We start from the raw sequence: 16,976 nt of genomic DNA on the forward strand, positions 1-16,976 counted from the left end.
CTCCTAGGAATCGTTTCCTCAGCCAAAACGGCATAAAGTGAAGAAGCAATTACCATTAATTTATATGGAAAAATTTTTGAGTGCTCTCAGACCCAAAATATAACCTACTAAATCATACCAAATACACTTAATTATGTCCAATCTTATGCCAAGCAAAATACTTATGAGTTCTCTTAGGAGTTTTCTGATACCTTAGGACATGTCTTACTAACGGATGCACGAAACTAATAGAGAACTGCACAGGTGCCCCCAGCTACGGCAATGTGACGGCCAGATGCCGAGTGGTTCCCTGAAGGTGCTAGGGCGGCTCTGCCTGCTCGGGACCTCTCACTGCGCAGGGAGTAGGCCGCCCCTCAGTTCACTGCAAAACAGACACTGAATGCTATTTTCTGCTCGCCTTTCATCTTTTTTCATAAAAACAAAAATCCTCTTCAGATTTCTTTCAGTTAGCCAAAACAGGGACTGTTTACGAAGTGCCGTAAGGCAAACTTTCCAAAAGGAGGGGCTACCTGTGATTGGAACGGAGCCCATTAAAAAGCATCCTTCCGTGCCAGGTACTCACCTCATCAGCAAAGATACCCGAGCATTAATTACCCCTTATCCATCCTCTGTGAATGGGACAAGCCACGCGGTCTGGCCAAGGGAAGCTAGGCAATCTTTGTTCTCCAGTTTACAGAGCAGACAGGAGCACACTGAGGAACATACTTTGTGCCTTTTTGGGAAGTGACTGGGGTAGTCTTGCTGAAGAACCTGAGGCTTTCAGAGTTGAAAGCCACCATGATTGGTGACGCCAGAAAAACCCATACTGGACCCAGGGGTCCTCTCCGTTCATCCCTGTGCCCCACCCGCCCACACTGTTGTCTGCCCCCTACTTATTGGTGTAAAAAGAAATTGTTCAGTTCCTTTTCTTTCAGAAAACAAGAGGCATGTATACACATGTTCAAAATAAGTCCAACTTTTGTTGTAATTGGCATGTGAGTTAAAAGTAATGAAAAAGTGCCCCAGCTACACAAACTGAGAAGTAGCCAGGTCTCTTACCACGTTTGAGTGTACTGGGGAGCTGACAGAAGGTGTGTTATAAGGAGGGCAGAGGGGTAAAGGCAAGGCACTTGGTGGGTGGAACTGGTTTGGGGCGATTCCCACCGATCTGGCCCAGGCATACGCTGGCCACCTTAGAGCACGTCCATTCGCGGAAAAGCTTTGGGGCTACACTAGGGCGTAGGAGCTGCAGAACCACGTAAACTACACGTTAGGTGACCCTTCCCACCTCCAACACACTTCCCTGTTCGAGTCTGTCACAGATGGACGGCCTGGGTACTGGAGGGCTTGCCGGGGGAGGGGGTGATAGCACCCAGCTGGGTCCAGCTCCCTGAGAAAAGGAAGCTCTCCGCCAACGGCTCCCCGATCACTCTAAAGGCAGGGAAGGGAAGGCCCTGGCCCAGGAAGCCCTCTTGCCAGTCCCCTTGTTCTGCCAGAGGTTGGGCACACACTTCCGATCAGTGAGTCGTCTTTGACAAACATGAGGCCTTCTTTGCTGGGTGACATGCAGGGGGTCATGAACGCACAAACAAACAGCAGTCCTGTGTATATTTAACAATATATATTTATATATATTTTCTAGATCAGTACATTCAGTTTTAACTTGTTTTTTTTCTTCACAAACAGAAGAACTCTTACAATAGTAGACTTTCTAAAATAAATACTATTAAAATAGAGCTTCAAAATAAATATTCTATACAAAGGGAACCTTCTGGGTAACTTGTGTTGTGGGGTGAGAAGGGACTACGGTGAAGAGGGAAAAGGGAGGGAGATGTGGGGGGACGGGAACCCGGGACGGCTTTCCTGTTGCAACAGGAAGCCTCACTGGGGGGCAGTGAGAAGAGAGAGCAAGGGAAGACACCACAAGGAGTTACCCACAGCAAAAAAATGGCAGCACAAGAATTGTCACCAGCTGTTACAGTAAGCAGAGGGCATGAAGATGCTTACCGAAGGAATGACCCAGAGGGCCGGGGAAGCTCGCAGACGCCCTAGTGAACCGAGTTCTCACACAGTGCAAAGTCGTGCTGCCCACACCCTGTCAGACATCTAGGGCAGCATAAGAAAACAGGAAGCTCCAAGGTGTCTGGACTCCGGGTGCTGGCCCCAACCAGCACTTTTCTGTGTTGTGCAACCCTGGACAAATCACTATCTAACGGGGACTCGCTCGATATTCAGCAAGGACCCCTGCAGACTGCAGGATGCCGACCGGCCTAGATGCATCACGTGAAGGTATTTTCCATCTTTGTCAGCAGGGGCTGGTCTCCACCTCCTTCCAGCCAGGGACTGTCAGAAAAGCCTTGGCTGTGCCTCATCTTCTATCTGGGAGGGTTTTGCTATCCTACACTGTTCCCAGGGCGCTTGCTGGAGTGTTGGGCTTTCACAGACCCACACTGGGCAGGGAGGGGGGTGGGGAGCGGGGAGCAGCCCAGGCCCCCCTAGGACAAGTGTCCTGGACCAAAGCTTGTGGGCCCCACCCCCAGTTCCAGGCAAAACAGAACCCCCCCCCACTCCAGGTTGAAGTGGGAGCCAGCTGGCATTTTCCAGAAAAGGTCAAGACGAGGACTAGCCCAGCCAAGCAAGCCACTGGTGACAGTAAACACAATCAGCCAGAGCAGCCACAGAAATGTGTCGTTATTACAGAGAGCTTGGTCCCTCAGTGGCCCTGGACGGGCCCCCAGGAAAGCCAGTCTCCACATGAGGAGGGAGTGCTATGTGGCAGAGCTGGGAGGAGGACCCAAGCGGCTCCACTCCCCACCTTCACGGCTGAGCCCACAGGACCCCCAGGACCCCCGGGGGCTCTGCGGACATCCATGAGCAGGTTGAATGCCAACTAAAAAGAACAAGCCAAAATGGGGGAGGAAAAAAAAGGGAAAAGAAAACCAAAACCCAGAAAAATCCGTGTTTACAACTATGTACACAAAAAGTCAGGTTCAGGAGGCTGTTTGCTGGAAACGGGGTCAATGTGGGTAGAGGGTGGGCAGGCAGGAGCATGTGTATACACAGCTTATGTGAGTCAATCCCACCACAGAACAGGTGTGCAGGACTCCATCACCAAAGTGCACCTGGCCACTGGGTCAGGTCTCCCACGGAGACATGAGGGAGGGGCTCCGGGAGTGTCCTGAGGCCTCCCCGAGAGTGGACTCGTGCTCTCATTTGGGGGTAAGCCCCTGCACAGGTATTCTGAGGAGAACATCTCCAGTCCCTTCAGTACACATCTGATACATTCAATTAGTGTAAGTGGTTGGCTGAGTGTGTTTTCTCCTACCATCCCCTCCATTTGTGCAAGAACATCCAAACATCCATCACGACTGTGGCAAGGGTAGCTACGTGAATCAGCCATGGACAACGCAGATGCACTATTTCATATTTGCCTTTTACAAGCTGGCAAATGTTATATAAATAAAGTCTGAAATAATAAGACCCTCCCCTCCTTTCCTCCAATCAATAAATACCTATGGTTACAATGAACTTACTCTGAATCATAAGACGTTGTTACTAGTCTTCAAGAATGGGGAAAAGAAAGTTCTTGAGAACCACTGGTCTATGCCTGTCACAGCACCCTGCCTCCTCCTGGAAGCAGTTCTGTGCCCACAGGAAAAACTGGAAATGCCACAAACGCTTTACAGTTAATGTACTTCCAATTTCCCCTGAAGGGGGGGGGGGCTTTCCTGACCCAGGCCACTTCCTCTCGTTGAGGGGAGGGGGGACAGGGGACACAAAATACCACGTGAAGCAGTATCCCCACACAGCAGCTGGGGAGAAGGACCAGACACACTACAGCGTTTGCATGCAACAAGTACCTACCCACTGGACGTGCTGCACTTGGACTTCTTTAGCACCTTGAAAGGAAGAGTTGCTAGTCTCTGGGGGCTGTCCGGTGGGTGGTGTGGCCATGCACAGAGCAGGGCTCCACCCCCAAGGAGCCCCCGGAGAATCTTTCCCCCACCCGCATTCTTCTGACTCCCCCACCAGGGCTTCCTAACACTAAAATAGACTCTTTCCCCATCATCTGTCTATTTACATGAATGATACAGACACACCACTGTACATGAAAGGCTACGGCAGCAAGCAGCAGACTCGGAAGGGAAGAAACCGACACCCATCTCGGCTCCACCGTCACTGCCAACAGGAGGTGCTGCCTCTCCACTCTGCTGTTAAAATCCTCTTCTCAGTGGGGAGGGGGATTGTGTTCCTTGAGGTTGCTCGCCCCCCAGATTTTGAAATCAGCCCTTCCTGGGGGTGGCCCAAAAGGAAGCAAGTGTTTTATTATTTTCTAAAACACCATTAGCATCTGGTTTAATTATTCTATAAAAACATAATGACTGGATCCAGAGACCACAGCCTCAGACTCATTGGCAAAATGGTATTTGGTCTCGCACTTGCCGCCCTGGGCTTCTCAACCCATAAAGTTTCTGGAGAGAATCTGGGTAGAGAGAACTCGGGACAAGTTAGCAGGCAGGTGAGTCTGTGACTCAGAAAGGACTGGAGGACGGTGTTAGGGAGCGCAACTCCCCCCACAGTGGTGGAGCTGGAAGGGAGAGGTGCTCTGTGTAGTGGCTCCTACATCCATCCGTGGCTCCGGGGAGACAGCGAGGAGCAAGGCCTGGACTCACCGGCTGTCCTGTTCTCCCACGTATATACAACAAGGACAGCCAGGGTCTACACCTTCCCCAAGATGTTGGGCAAATTGGGGAGAGGGAGGAGAAAAAGACAATAGCCGTCAAGACTCCGGGGTCTTCTTCAAAGGTCCCCTGGCCACTCAGTTAGTGGTTCCTCCCAGGCAGTCACAGAGAACGGAGAGGAGCGGGTAGAACGGGAGGGAGGAGGGAGAACTGGGAAGGCATTCAAGCCTCTGCAACTTCCGGATACGTGGCCACATCTGTGTTCCGTCTTCTCAAGAAGAAAAATCCCCCCCCAAACCACACCACGCCCCTGCCACTCTGTTTCATACAAAGTTCCAGGGCCTTGAAAAAAGCCCAAGTGCTTCTTCATCCCTTTGAGGAAGAGAATAGGCATTGGGGGTGGGGGGCTGTCTTGTTTCTTCAGAGGCTGAGGTGGGCAGACTGGCAAGGTCAGTCTCAGGACGCAGAACCTCTGGCCTTGCTGCAGTCTTCTCAGCCGGCAGAAAGGAACAAAGTTGTCAAGAGGAGTGCAGGGGACTTCGACCCAAAGTGTCAGAAAGGCTTGTCGGGTCTGCTGGCCTTGGCATCACCAGTGGCTGCCTTGCAGATGACGCTGTTCGTGTGCTTGCAGCGGCAACCAGGGCGACGCAGGTGGTCGTAGCCGCGCTGGGCCAGCTTCACACAGCCAGTGGCGGGCAGGTAGCAGAGCAGGCAGGGCAGCACCAGGGAGAGGGCACCCATGAAGGACCAGCGGGCGCAGCAGTTTGAGCGGGAGCAGGAGCAGGGGTGGTCGGCGCAGGAGCCCTCATCGTCCTCGTTGGTGCAGTGGTAGAAGACACCTTGCACCAGGCACATGCAGGTGCCGTAGTTGACCAGTGTCTGGGCTGAGCACAGGCACTCCTGGTTGCAGACCCAGCAGGAGGGCAACGTCCGGGGCGATGCACACTCCTTGCACTTACACTTGCCACAGGCCTCGCACAGCAAGAAGTGCTTGTCCAGCTCTGGTGGGATTGCTGGGCCCTTCAGGTCCAGTGGCTTGCAGTGGATCACCTTGGGCTGGATGCGCACAGGCCTGGGGGAGGCCTGGTCAGCCACGGGGGGTGGCGCCATGTGATCTAAGAGCCGCTGGTCAGAGGATGTGCTGCTGCTGCTGCTCACAGAGCTGGGGCGCCCACTGAAGGAGATCCAGTGGTGGGTGACATCCTGGTCACAGCGGGCAGGTGTAGGGGCCAGCTCCGGGGCCCCACCCCGGGTCCGCTTAGGGCCACTTGGGGGTGCCAGGCCAGGGTTGTCTATGTAGTCATTCTCCACGTGGCTGGTCTTCATCTGGTCAATGGGGAGGATGGTGAGTGGGTGCTGGAGCCGGCTGTGGGGCATTCGGCTGTCAAGAAGGGGCTGGACCATGACTGAGCTGGGAGTCAGAGGGACGCTCTGTGGAATCGGGGGCTCCATGGGGCTGGCGGTCCTGGGCTGCACTGAGAAAACAGGCTTCTAGGGACCCTGGTGTGGGGGGAGAAAGAAAGAATGGATTCCAGGCATCAGTACTTGGCCCGTCAGTACCCCTACCCCCATCAGGTCCTCGTGAGCCCAAATGAGTGGGAACTGATTTCCCTCTTGGTGGACCCTCCGGCATTAAGGCTTAGCTAGTCAGTAATGACAAGAACATTAACAGTAAGTGCTAGGAATTACACTTGTTTAGCACTTGGTAAGTGTCACAAATATCATCGTCTCTTCACAGTAACTGTGAAACATAACTATTAAAACTATTATTATCCCTTTTCTAGCTATAGCCCACTCATGTTCAAAGTAACTTATCCAAAGTCACACAAAACTGTCAGCAGAACGAGGACTCAAACCTGGGCTCTCTGAGTTCATCCTTGACCTCCCTGTGAAACTCGCTCCTTCTTTAAGGTAGGAGCTCGGTGACAATCAACACAGGCTCTGGGGCCAGATCCAAGCCCGAACTCCCCCTGCCCTTAGCAGCAGCACTGCTGTGAAGGAGGTTCTTTCCTTTCATCTCTACGCCCTAGTGTTGTCAACTGTAAAATGGGTTCTGTGAGGTTCACAGGAGAAAGTACATACCCAGCCCCTAACATCTTGCCTGGTGACAGCAAGGGCTCAGTAATTCATCACCATCCCCAAGAGACACAGTTTGCATTTCCTGAGCACTAATGAGTGCTACCCGCCAAGCATTGTGCTGAGGATGTGGTGACCACGAGAGACAGCCCCTGCATGCTCCCATAAAGCTTATCAGCTGGATAAACAAAGGCCTTTATTTCAGAGAGTCACAAGAGAAGGAAGGGCTGTAGCTGATGCCAGCACGTCCAGGATATTAACTTATGACCAGCACTTCTAAGAGCAGCAACCCCCAGTGGCTAATAACCCGTGGGTAGGTGCGCTTCTGACAAGTTGGATGGGAAATCCTCTCGAGGGGCACTCATATCGCCCATTTCCAAGTGCTGAGCCGAACATTCAGCCTAAATGCTATTTACTAGAATAGCTAAGCCAACCCTGGACCAGTTTCTAATTTCACCGAGAGAGTGCAATTTTAAGTTGGAATCCCGCCAGAGATTCAACTGCAGTGCCTGACACGGAACCCCAGGAAGTCACTTAAATCAAAGAGCGGAAATGGCTTGGTTCAAATTTAGAAAGTGCACATTGTTTTCTATTAGAAGTGCCATTTCCTTGCCTGCTGACCTTTACATTCGGAATTCGGCTGGAGATCAATTTAAAGAAAGAGCAGCAGGAGGCCAAGACCTCTGCCCAGGGGGACATGATTTGGAATCCAAGAGAAAGATTAGACTCTGGGAAGATTCTACCGGGCTGGGGGTGGGGGACAAAACAGGCTGTGTGGATAGAAGGGAAAGATACTGTCTTTTTAAAAAAAAAAAAAAGAGAGGCCACAGGGACAATGTGTTATAGGGTGGGGTTTCAATAAATGCTTTCCAAGATGCTAATGAGGTGGTAATTAGGAGAGCAGACCCTGTGCCTCGGCCTCGAGTTCATCTTCTCACGAAGGTGATGTCTACGAAGGGGCTGTGGGTGCGTTCCCACTTCCCCACACCATTGCTCCAGACTTGGGACAGGGTCAGTCCATCACAACACTCCAGTCACTGGAGAACGACACCTTGCCCGGGTGACTCGTCCATACTTCTCCACGTCTATAGTAAGGAGGGAAGGGGAAGCAGAAAAGGCGCTCGAGGCAACAATCTTACCCTTCCCCCACTTGAAACAACGGGTGTGATCGGCAATGGTTAAATCACTGGGAAAGGGCTTCCTTTGATGATTTCCAGCCCATCCGAAAGAGCGAGCTAGCTCTAGATGCAAAGTCCGTGAAGGGATAAGAGGGAGCTTACCCACAGGATTCTCCTATGTGTATCATCTACACCGCCAAACACAAAAAACCTCTTCTGTGAGGTTCAGTGCTCAGTCGGCTGACCTTCCCCATTACACAGGGCATGCACGAACTGTTGTTGGCTTTGCTCCCACAGCCCTACCACCGAAAAGACGCTGGTATTTCTGTTCTAAATTTTTTTCTGTCTTGGAGAAAGTCTGCCTAGTGGCAGTGCCTGTCTCCTGCCTGCACGTTCTCTCCAGATGAGAAAACAGCGTCATCTTTACTGGGAGACATCCCCATGGCAGAGTTAGCTCTAAGTGTCTGGAAGGTCTGCCACCAAGTAGTCATTTGCCAAGGTGGCCTCCTGTGGTCAGGGCCGGATGGGGGAACGCAAACAGGCTCCATGGAGAGGAGTTTTCTCAATGATCAAGTTGGCCAGGGGGAGGTGCTTCAGGAAATGCTCCCTGAGTCCACTTAGCCTTCACAGGGGTCCCAAAGCCCTGCTTCTAGAATAAATGGGTTTGGGGTCAACAGAAGAGAGTTAGGAGCCCCACGTCCTTTGCCTGGAGGAAAAGGTGTGACTAGGCAGGAGAATGGGAAATGCTGGCTGAGGCGCAGGATAACACTGGCATCAGCCAAGAGGCGCCTTAGCCAGAACCACCACCCCAGGCAAAGACAACTCGATTCCCTTATTTCGGAAGCTCAGGTCACGAATACTCACGGCCCTGCCAATGACATGCCTGTGGTGGTTTGAAGGCTGTGCTGTCCCATGCTAGCGGGCTCTTTGTCTCCTAGGACCAGGAATGGAACTTGCGACGCTATGGGGAAAAGGGTGGGTGCTCCCTCTCCCAAGCAGATGACCCACTCTTTCCCTAATTCTACTTCTGAAGTCTCGGGGGGAAAAATCCCCAACCCTCAGTCAGTTTCAAAGATCAATCTGGACTCTGGGGTTCTTTAAAAACAACCACTTTCTGTGGATGAAGCAAAAAGCACGAGCCATGTTTTTAGGGATTTTAACAGGCTCTGGAATCAGAAGGCAGATTCACAGAAAAAGTCCCATGGAAAAGTCCCACCAGGAAGCAAGGGTGGGAACTGGGCCTGCAGGGAATGGGATATTGGCATCAGAAGGCTCCCATCACCCTCCCGAGGCAGCTGTCAGCATCTGGGCCTGTAGCTGGAGCCAGACGTGGGGGTGGGAGCGCGGTCCACAATGACTACGCTCTCTGGGGACAGGCTGCATCAAAGATGGCTCCAGCAGGCACTTTCTAAAATGCATCTTCCCCCAAATCCAAAACACTAATTCAAAACACATACACCCCCACCCATGTTGACTGCAGCTCTGTTTAAAATAACCAATATACTGACACAACCTCAGTGTCCACCAGACTAGCGGATGAGAAGGTGTGGTACATTTGTACAATGGAATATTGCTCGGTCATAAAAAAGAAAAACCTTACCATTTGTGACAACATGGATAGACCTAGAAGGTATTATAAATGAAATAAGTCTGACCAAAAAAAACAAATACCACATGATTTCACTTATATGTGGAATCTAAAAAACAAAAACAAAACAAAACAAAAAGATGGCTGCCTGATGGAAGTGGGCCAGGCAAATGGGTAAAAAAGGTGAGAGGGATATAAAAGCACAAACTGCCAGTTATGAAGATAGTCACGGGCGTGGACCAGCAGTCGTGGTAGTCACTAACAGTGCAACTGTGCAGGCTGTTGGACGGGCAACCTTCCAGGGGGGTCACTCCGCAAGGCACATAAATGTCTAGTCGCAGTGTTGCACACCCGAAACTAATAGTGTGGCAACTGTAATTAAAACATAAAATTAAAAAACTTGAAAGAAGCCCTGGCTGGTGTAGCTCAGTGGATTGAGCATGGGCTTGCGAACCAGGCGATTGCGGTTCGATTCCCAGTCAGGGCACATACCTGGGCTGCAGGCCGGTTCCTTGCAGGCTAACTACCAGCAGGGGATGCACAAAAGGCAACCATACATTGATGTTTCTCTCCCTTTCTACTTCCCCTCTAAAAATAAATAAATAAATAAATAAATAAATAAAATCTTTTAAAAAAAAACTTGAAAGAAAAGCCTTCTTTCTTATTAAAAATAGAAGTGTATCTTTTCCTACCATAACCCAGACATAGTATTCCTTCAGGTGACCAGCTCAGCCAAAACCATTGGCTCAAGGCTGAACTGGGCGAACCTTCTCGGGCCTCCCAGCCTCGCCTCCCCACTAACAGGGACCCTCCGCAGGAGGGCTGAATTCGTTCGTCTGACAAAGAAAAACAACTTCTGGAACAGCCTGCTTGATAACCCCTCAGGACAGGTAAATGAAGTCTCGGGGGAAAAATCCCCAACCCTCAGTCGGTTTCAAAGATCAATCTGGACCCCCAGGGATACACCCACCCTCCAGAATCTAAGCAACGCTGATGAACTTAAGTGCAGTTTAATACGTACTGCTTCCCCTGCAAGGAAGGAAGATATTTGTAATATAAATAGGAGGAGGCTTTGCCTCATTTAGGCTGTTTGGAAGACGGACGGCCAACCTGGAAGACTGGACAGAGGAACAAAGCCAGCCCCCCCTTGGCCAGAAGCAGCGCTGCGGCGTTTTGGGGGCGGTCTGGTGGGTTAGCACGAGAAAAGGCGACTTTCACTCCAACCTTCTGATGCGAATAAACACTCATTATGGAAGCAGCTCATATTTATGCAGCATTTCTTGGTGGTAGGCTCTATGCTAAGCCCTCAGTGATTTTCTCATTTAATTCTCACCATCACCTTGGAGGATGACACCCATTTTTCATAGGAAGAAACATGAGAACAAAGTGTCACAGAGCTGGCAAGTCACCAGGGAAGGGTTCAAATCCAGATAGCAGATGCTTTGGAGGTTGCTGCCTCGGCCCTGATTCCAACAACTTCTGGTTATTCGCGGAAGCACATGACGGTGGTCAGTCACTTTCACAACAGCGGTGAACCCTACCTGCCTCCCCAGTCTGCCGCCAGCCCTCTGGGAGGGGCGTCAGGCCATCTGTGTCTTTTTAACCAAACCAACAAGGAAACAAAGCCATGCAGGGCCGACATGAGACTGGCCTCCAGGTCGGAGAGTTCCCAGTGTGGAAAGCAGAGGCCTGGGTCTGAAATCTGCCATTAAAGAAGGCTCAGAGATCAATTATTATCGCCACTTTCCACCTTCACTTCCAGGTGTTGTCTTTGCTCTCCCTTCTGTCACCTCATCACCCCTCCCCCAGTTTGCTGTGTTTTCATTTTCTTAAAAGTGAATGGGTCTCACTTGTAAGACCCTCACCACAAAGAAAAGGAAACCCAGGAATGGAAGGGAATCCCCTCTCCTCCTACCTATAACCCTCAACTTCAGGGTCCAAGGGCTTGGTCATGGAGAGGACATCCTGGCCCAGGGCTGTGGGGAAGGGAAGGAGAAGCCAGAGGTGGAGGAAGCCAGAAGAGACAGTCCTAGAATACTGATTCAGCAGGAGACTGGAAAGCCCAGAGCACACAGCCCTGTACTTGCAGCTTGGCCAGCTGTGAGCCTGACACTGCATTTGTACCTGAGGGGAGGAGCTGAGCCCGGGGCCTCTCAGTACAGGCTGGCTAAAAAGAATCAAAAAGTGACTTGGTAAATGTCAGCACCACCCAGCCACCCTTACCCTTTCCCCTTGACTTATCCTGGGGAGAGGAGTTGGGAAATATTAGGAAAAAGTGACAGTTGTGCTTTGAAAACTACAGGTCAGTTCCAGACAAACTGGCAAGAAGATCTGAATGAATGGGCAGTTTCTGCACCGCCCCATTGAGTCGCAGCAGGTTCTTTCAGAGAAGGTTGTTTAACTCTTTCACAGCTCAGGAAAAAGGTCTCTAGGCTGCCGGAGAGCCCGCCCACCACCATCCACCTCTATTGCTGGGTTCTTTGTGACAACATCCCCGCTTAAGTTAATTAAGTTCCAACCAAATAATGACTTATTGCTTCAAAAAGGCTTTAAAGAGGAGGGGGAGGGAAGCCAGGGACTTGCCTGTCCTACACCCTACTGGGGAGGACAATCTCTGCATCTGTGTGGAGAATAGTCCGTTGGGAGAAAAAAGCACATTTAGGCAGCTGGATTTGTCTGAGAGTCCTTGCTCCCTGCCCTACCTCCCACTCCTGCACCAGCCCTAGGGAGCTCACCTCTGCCCATAATCTGTTAACATCACAAAAAGAAAACAGCTGCTTTTCATCACATTGTCCCCTGATCAGTTATCAGTTCCCAGCCCTCTTCTCTTCCTCTTCCACAACCAATCATTTGAGCTCCAAAGCCCCAGCCCCAGGAGTGGGAGAGGGTCTTGGGCTCAGAGCTAGTCTAACTGGCTTCAGATCTGGGCTTCAATGCATTACCCGCCTAATTGTCTGCTCAGATGCCCTTAAAGAGGGACTAGAAGAGTCAGAGTTGAATGGGGCTAGAAGAAGCCTGTTAACGCTGAACAATTGGCCCACATCAAAGTCTGGGGGAGGTGGCACAGAAACCTAGACACCCCAGGGAAGGGCCTCCTCTCACTGACACCAAGCTCATCTTATCTCACCACCCTTCCAGGAACCAGTGAACTTATAATAGATTTCAGCTTACTGCTGGGAGGGGCCGGAAATGGCTCCCCTTGCCCCCTCGGCAGAAAAAGAAAGACCACCTGACAAGGGAAACCACTCTTCTGCAAAGGGCCACCTGCCCCAGAAGGGCCCCTTTCCTCCTCCACTACATCCAGCACATCTGTGCTCCCTCCCCAGTGCCCTTGCTTCCTCTGCTGACTGTCCTTGGAAAGAACAATCGTGAGCACAGCTGAGCAGTGGAGCTTCTTAAGCCCTGCCACATGTCCCGGATACATCCCTAGCCTTGTCAGCTGTCCGGATCTGCAGGGTGGCCCCAGACCCACGAGAGCCAAGAATATGCGCTGCCTCTTACATCATGTAACACCCCATACCTCCTGTGTAGGAAGGGGCTCCCTTACAACCAGGGCCTCCGACTAGGCCTCCAGTGGAACAAGTATCAGTACCTGCCCTGCCCTGCAATGCTTGCCAGCTGTTCTGCTGACCCTGGCCCTAGGGGAGGAGTTCCTTCTCCCCATTCTGCAGACGGGGAGACTAAGACCCAGAGCTTAGCAGTTTGCTCCTGCCTTGATCTGGAAGGAGTAAAAACTGTTTTCCTTAGGTTGCTCTTTATCACCTTTCTCTGGCTCTTTTGAAAGAGCAAAAATCTATCCCAGTGGGTCACTGCTTTCCCTTCTGTCAGGGAGATCCAGGTTGGCCAAGAGGAGGAAACTGCTCCGCTCTTGCCATTCTCCTTCCGTAACAACACTGTTTCATCTACACCCCACGTCCAAATTTCCAACTGAATCCAGAGATTCGTGCAAGAATCCTTCCTCACATGGGAACTCCCACTTTAACAGGGACAGGGTGACAGGCATTATGGACTCAGAATTAACTGAACGCTGTAACCACTAGAATGCTCTCAGAACTCAGAACTTCTCTGAAGAAAGGGAGGGGGGCTCCTTTCTAAGCCTCCTTGGTATCAAGACTTGGATGGCTTGTGGGGGCCCAAAACTGGGGGCTGGAAAATGTCACACCCAAAGGACTTTTAACATCAGCAGTTGGAAAAGAAGTCCCCATACGTGATCCCCACGTATTAAACCCCAGAGTAGCAGCCCCTCGAGGGCCATTTCTGGGGGTGTTAATGGGTTTTTTCCTCCCTTAATTTTTAAATTACCGACTATCAGTTCTTGCACTGAAAGGCTGCCTTGTTATTCAGATCAGTGAAACTCTGGGCAATGACACCTGGGCAAACTCTGGGCAATGCCAGCTTTATGGGTGGGGAGTAAAAGAGCAGGAGCTGGGTGTGAATGGGACTTACGGTGCAAGAGCCTTGTCTCTCCAAGTATTCTGGAAGGATGAAAACAAAAATATTATCTGAGAGCTCCAAATGGCCACCAGCCCCTAGTTTCTGCCCTGCTTTAAACCAGGAATCGGCCTGTTCTGTGTCCTGTCTCCTCCCACCAAGCCCAGCCAAAGCTTTTAAGGAGACCTTGCCATTTCAGAGGGTAATCTGGAAAAAGGTCATGGGAATAAGAGCATTTACGGCCGCAAAAAAAGGAATGACTCCTGAGTTCAGAATCTAAAAAGACAGTCAAGAGGTGTCTTGAAAGTGTTCCTCACCCTAGCTTACCAACATGTGTCCATCAAGATTTCAGAAATCTTCCACCAAAAAGCCCCCTACCTGGCACTGGCCACACAGCTCAGCTGGTCAGTGTGTGCACTGCTCAGTTAGGATTTGCCTGGAGCCGGCTGGCAAGTGAGGACCCTCCCAAGGGCTGGGAAAAAGGAAATTCAATTTCACACAGGACATGTCTACAACTTTCCCACCCTTCTGCTGAGAGAAGAGAAACCAACTGCAGCCTTCCTTTCCTAGCTGCCCCACACCCACATGGAAGGGGGAAAAGCCTAAAAATTTCGGATGTTTATGCTCCATTTGTGTGAAGATCCAGAGAACTCTAAACATTGTGAAATCACCAGTGCAATACTGGGTAGGGCCTCAGGCCAGACCAAGCTTATTCAGATTGATAAACCCACATTTCCTGAATACTCTAGGCCTTCAGCTTAAAGCTTTGTATCTCCCAGAGGCTCATCAGAGAGACTGGAGAACGCTGGTCAGCTAACTAGACAGACAACATGCACTTGCTCCTGCCCCTCCCCAAACTGGAGATAATCACGCCACTGATTTGGAGGGAGGAAAAAGGGGGTTCCCCACTGGGTCTGGCCACTCCACCGAATTCACACCTTTCCTTTCAGCACTAACCATACTGGGGGACTCCCAAAGCCTCCTGCCCTCACCCAGGCCTGGCAATATGGATGCCCATCCAGCAGCTGACGAAATGAAGTAGGTAGCAGCTCCCCACTCTCCCACCATCCAGCCCCTCCAGCATAGTACGCTTCTCCCGTCCATTGCTCAGCCATGCAACCATTTTCCGCCTCTCTGGTGTCCTCTGCCCACAACCCCCGGACTCTAATCAGAGAATTGAGAAACCGTCTTCTTGCAGAAGAGCAGCTACTGTCTAAATGCTTTTTGACAGTCTGCATAGATTGAACTGGGAACAGCCCTGGCCCCAGTGATGGAGCCAAGCTCCAGCTGCCCTAACTGGCCAAAATCCGCCCTCGCCCCCCTTCTCTGCCCCCGTGGCCTTGGCGATTTCACAGAACGTACCTTCTCTATCCTCTCTCGGTGATGTCAAGCCTGGTACCACCAAGAAGGAAGGAGGGAAAGCGGGAGCCTTATCTCTCCTACGCACGCAACCTCTTCCTCCAGCTCCCACACGCCTGGCGTTATGTAAACGCACCTTCAGCCCCCACCACAGCCCCAGAGCGCCCGGCGCCTGGCACAGCTCGGTGCCCGGGGATAGGAAGGCCGAGGTGCCTAAGGCCCTGCAGAGGCCGAGAAAGGGAAACGCAACTGCAAGGCTGTTGCACAGCATAAAATGAGGCAGCAGAGCAAAGGTCAGACGGCGAGGAGTAGCTTCGCCAAAATGAGAGAGCAGAAATGCCCAGTCCCGGGCCAGCCCAGCGATGACCATCGAGGGGAAAGGCAGAGAAGGGGAGAAAAGCCTGCCCGTCACGACTCCGATGGGGAAAGAAAAACCTACGTCGGGCATAGGCCGCTGCTGCGGGCTGGGGAGATCTACGGAATAACTGGCACCGTGGGCAGCGAGCCCGGGGTGGGCGACTCGCCCAGGGCGAGGACGCCCGCCGGACTCAAAAGGTGGCTCCTTAAGGAGCCCAGAGCCTCCTTTTCCAGCGCCCGAGTCGGGTGGTGGCAGGAGGAAAAGGGCCAGACCAAAGGCAAACTCCGGAGACACGCACAGGGCTTTCCGAGTCGTAGAGTGCGAAGAAGCCGGGCTTGGCAATGTTCGGGGGTTGGAAACGCCGGTGCCAGGCTGTGAACACCCCCGGCGCCGTGCCGGCCCAGCCCAGGGCGTCTGGGAGCTGCGGCGCACCGCAGCGGCTCAAGGAGGCGCTGGGAGAGGAAAGAAACATTGAGGCGCGCCTAGAAATAGCGCACCATTTGCCCCAGTCCGAGGGGCAGTCGCGTCGCCGCTCAGAGCGGGACACTTTCGGATCCCGAAACCGGCCAGGGACTTACTTTGAGGAGCTGCAGAATCATAAGCATTTCTCCACGTCTGTGCAAATCCCCTAACCAGAGCGGTTCAGACGGCGCTGTCCTCGCGGACGCCGGCCGAAGACACCGGCACTGCTTCTGGAGCTCTGCACTGCCAGCTCCGCGCTGTCAGCTTCCCTAGCTGCCTCCGCGGCGGTGTTGCAACCACTGCCTGGGAAAATGGCTTTTTTATGAATGGGAGGGAAAGAAGCTCCAGTGCGCACGCGCGCCCTTCGCGATTCTATGAATGGGTGGGCACAAGAGACCCCCGCGCGCGCATGCGCCGCCCTTTTTTTTTTTTTTATGAATGGGGGGCCGGAAAAGAACTTAACCCGTGATTGCTGGGGCTGACTCTCGCTCCTCCAGGGGCCGTCGTTTTTTACAGAGAGGGGTGGAGGTTGTTGCCTTTTTTTTTTTTAATTAAATGAATGGAGGGCGGCGGCAACTGTCGCAGCTGGCTCAGCTGCGCGGACTGTGCCCCCTCCCAGCCTGCGAGAGGAGGTAAAGGCCACCTTCACGCCACAGTGGGCTAGGGCAGGAACCGTCAGTGTCGCTGAGGGGGGCGGGGCGGGGGCACTGTGGCCTCTGGGTCCTAGGCCTAGAGTTGGGCGGGGGAGGACACACCTAAATTTGGAGATCTCTACCCGCCGCAGGCAGTCGTGGGGGCGGGGAACGGGAAGACCCCTGGTGGGGGCCTTCTCTTTCTCTAGACTTGCGGCGTCGGGGGAGGGGTCTTGAAGCGCGTTTACCCGAAATTAAGAAAACGTCAAACGTCCATATCAAAGAGGGGCG

The 16,976-nt window shown here is 52.2% G+C and overlaps 1 protein-coding gene across 3 annotated transcripts; it reads right to left on the reverse strand.

Annotated features, from left to right (window-relative positions):
• Positions 1 to 1,596: 1,596 nt before the first annotated feature.
• Positions 1,597 to 16,355, reverse strand: SPRY4 (sprouty RTK signaling antagonist 4). 3 transcript variants are annotated; one of them, XM_037062917.1, is made up of 2 exons: positions 16,170 to 16,355; positions 1,597 to 6,161 (listed from the first exon to the last, which is right to left on the reverse strand). In XM_037062917.1, the coding sequence occupies exon 2, from the start codon at positions 6,111 to 6,113 to the stop codon at positions 5,214 to 5,216; it is 900 nt and encodes a 299-aa protein (XP_036918812.1). In that variant the 5' UTR covers positions 6,114 to 6,161; positions 16,170 to 16,355; the 3' UTR covers positions 1,597 to 5,213. The 3 variants fall into 3 exon arrangements, with proteins under 3 accessions (XP_036918812.1, XP_036918821.1, XP_036918830.1); XM_037062926.1 differs by lacking the exon at positions 16,170 to 16,355 and adding an exon at positions 15,237 to 16,158; XM_037062935.1 differs by lacking the exon at positions 16,170 to 16,355 and adding an exon at positions 14,253 to 15,210.
• Between the last annotated feature and the right edge of the window lie 621 nt (positions 16,356 to 16,976).

Source organism: Sturnira hondurensis, unplaced genomic scaffold (assembly GCF_014824575.4).
Source record: "Sturnira hondurensis isolate 20B ecotype Veracruz unplaced genomic scaffold, ASM1482457v3 Scaffold0001120, whole genome shotgun sequence".
NCBI classification, from domain to species: domain Eukaryota; kingdom Metazoa; phylum Chordata; class Mammalia; order Chiroptera; family Phyllostomidae; genus Sturnira; species Sturnira hondurensis.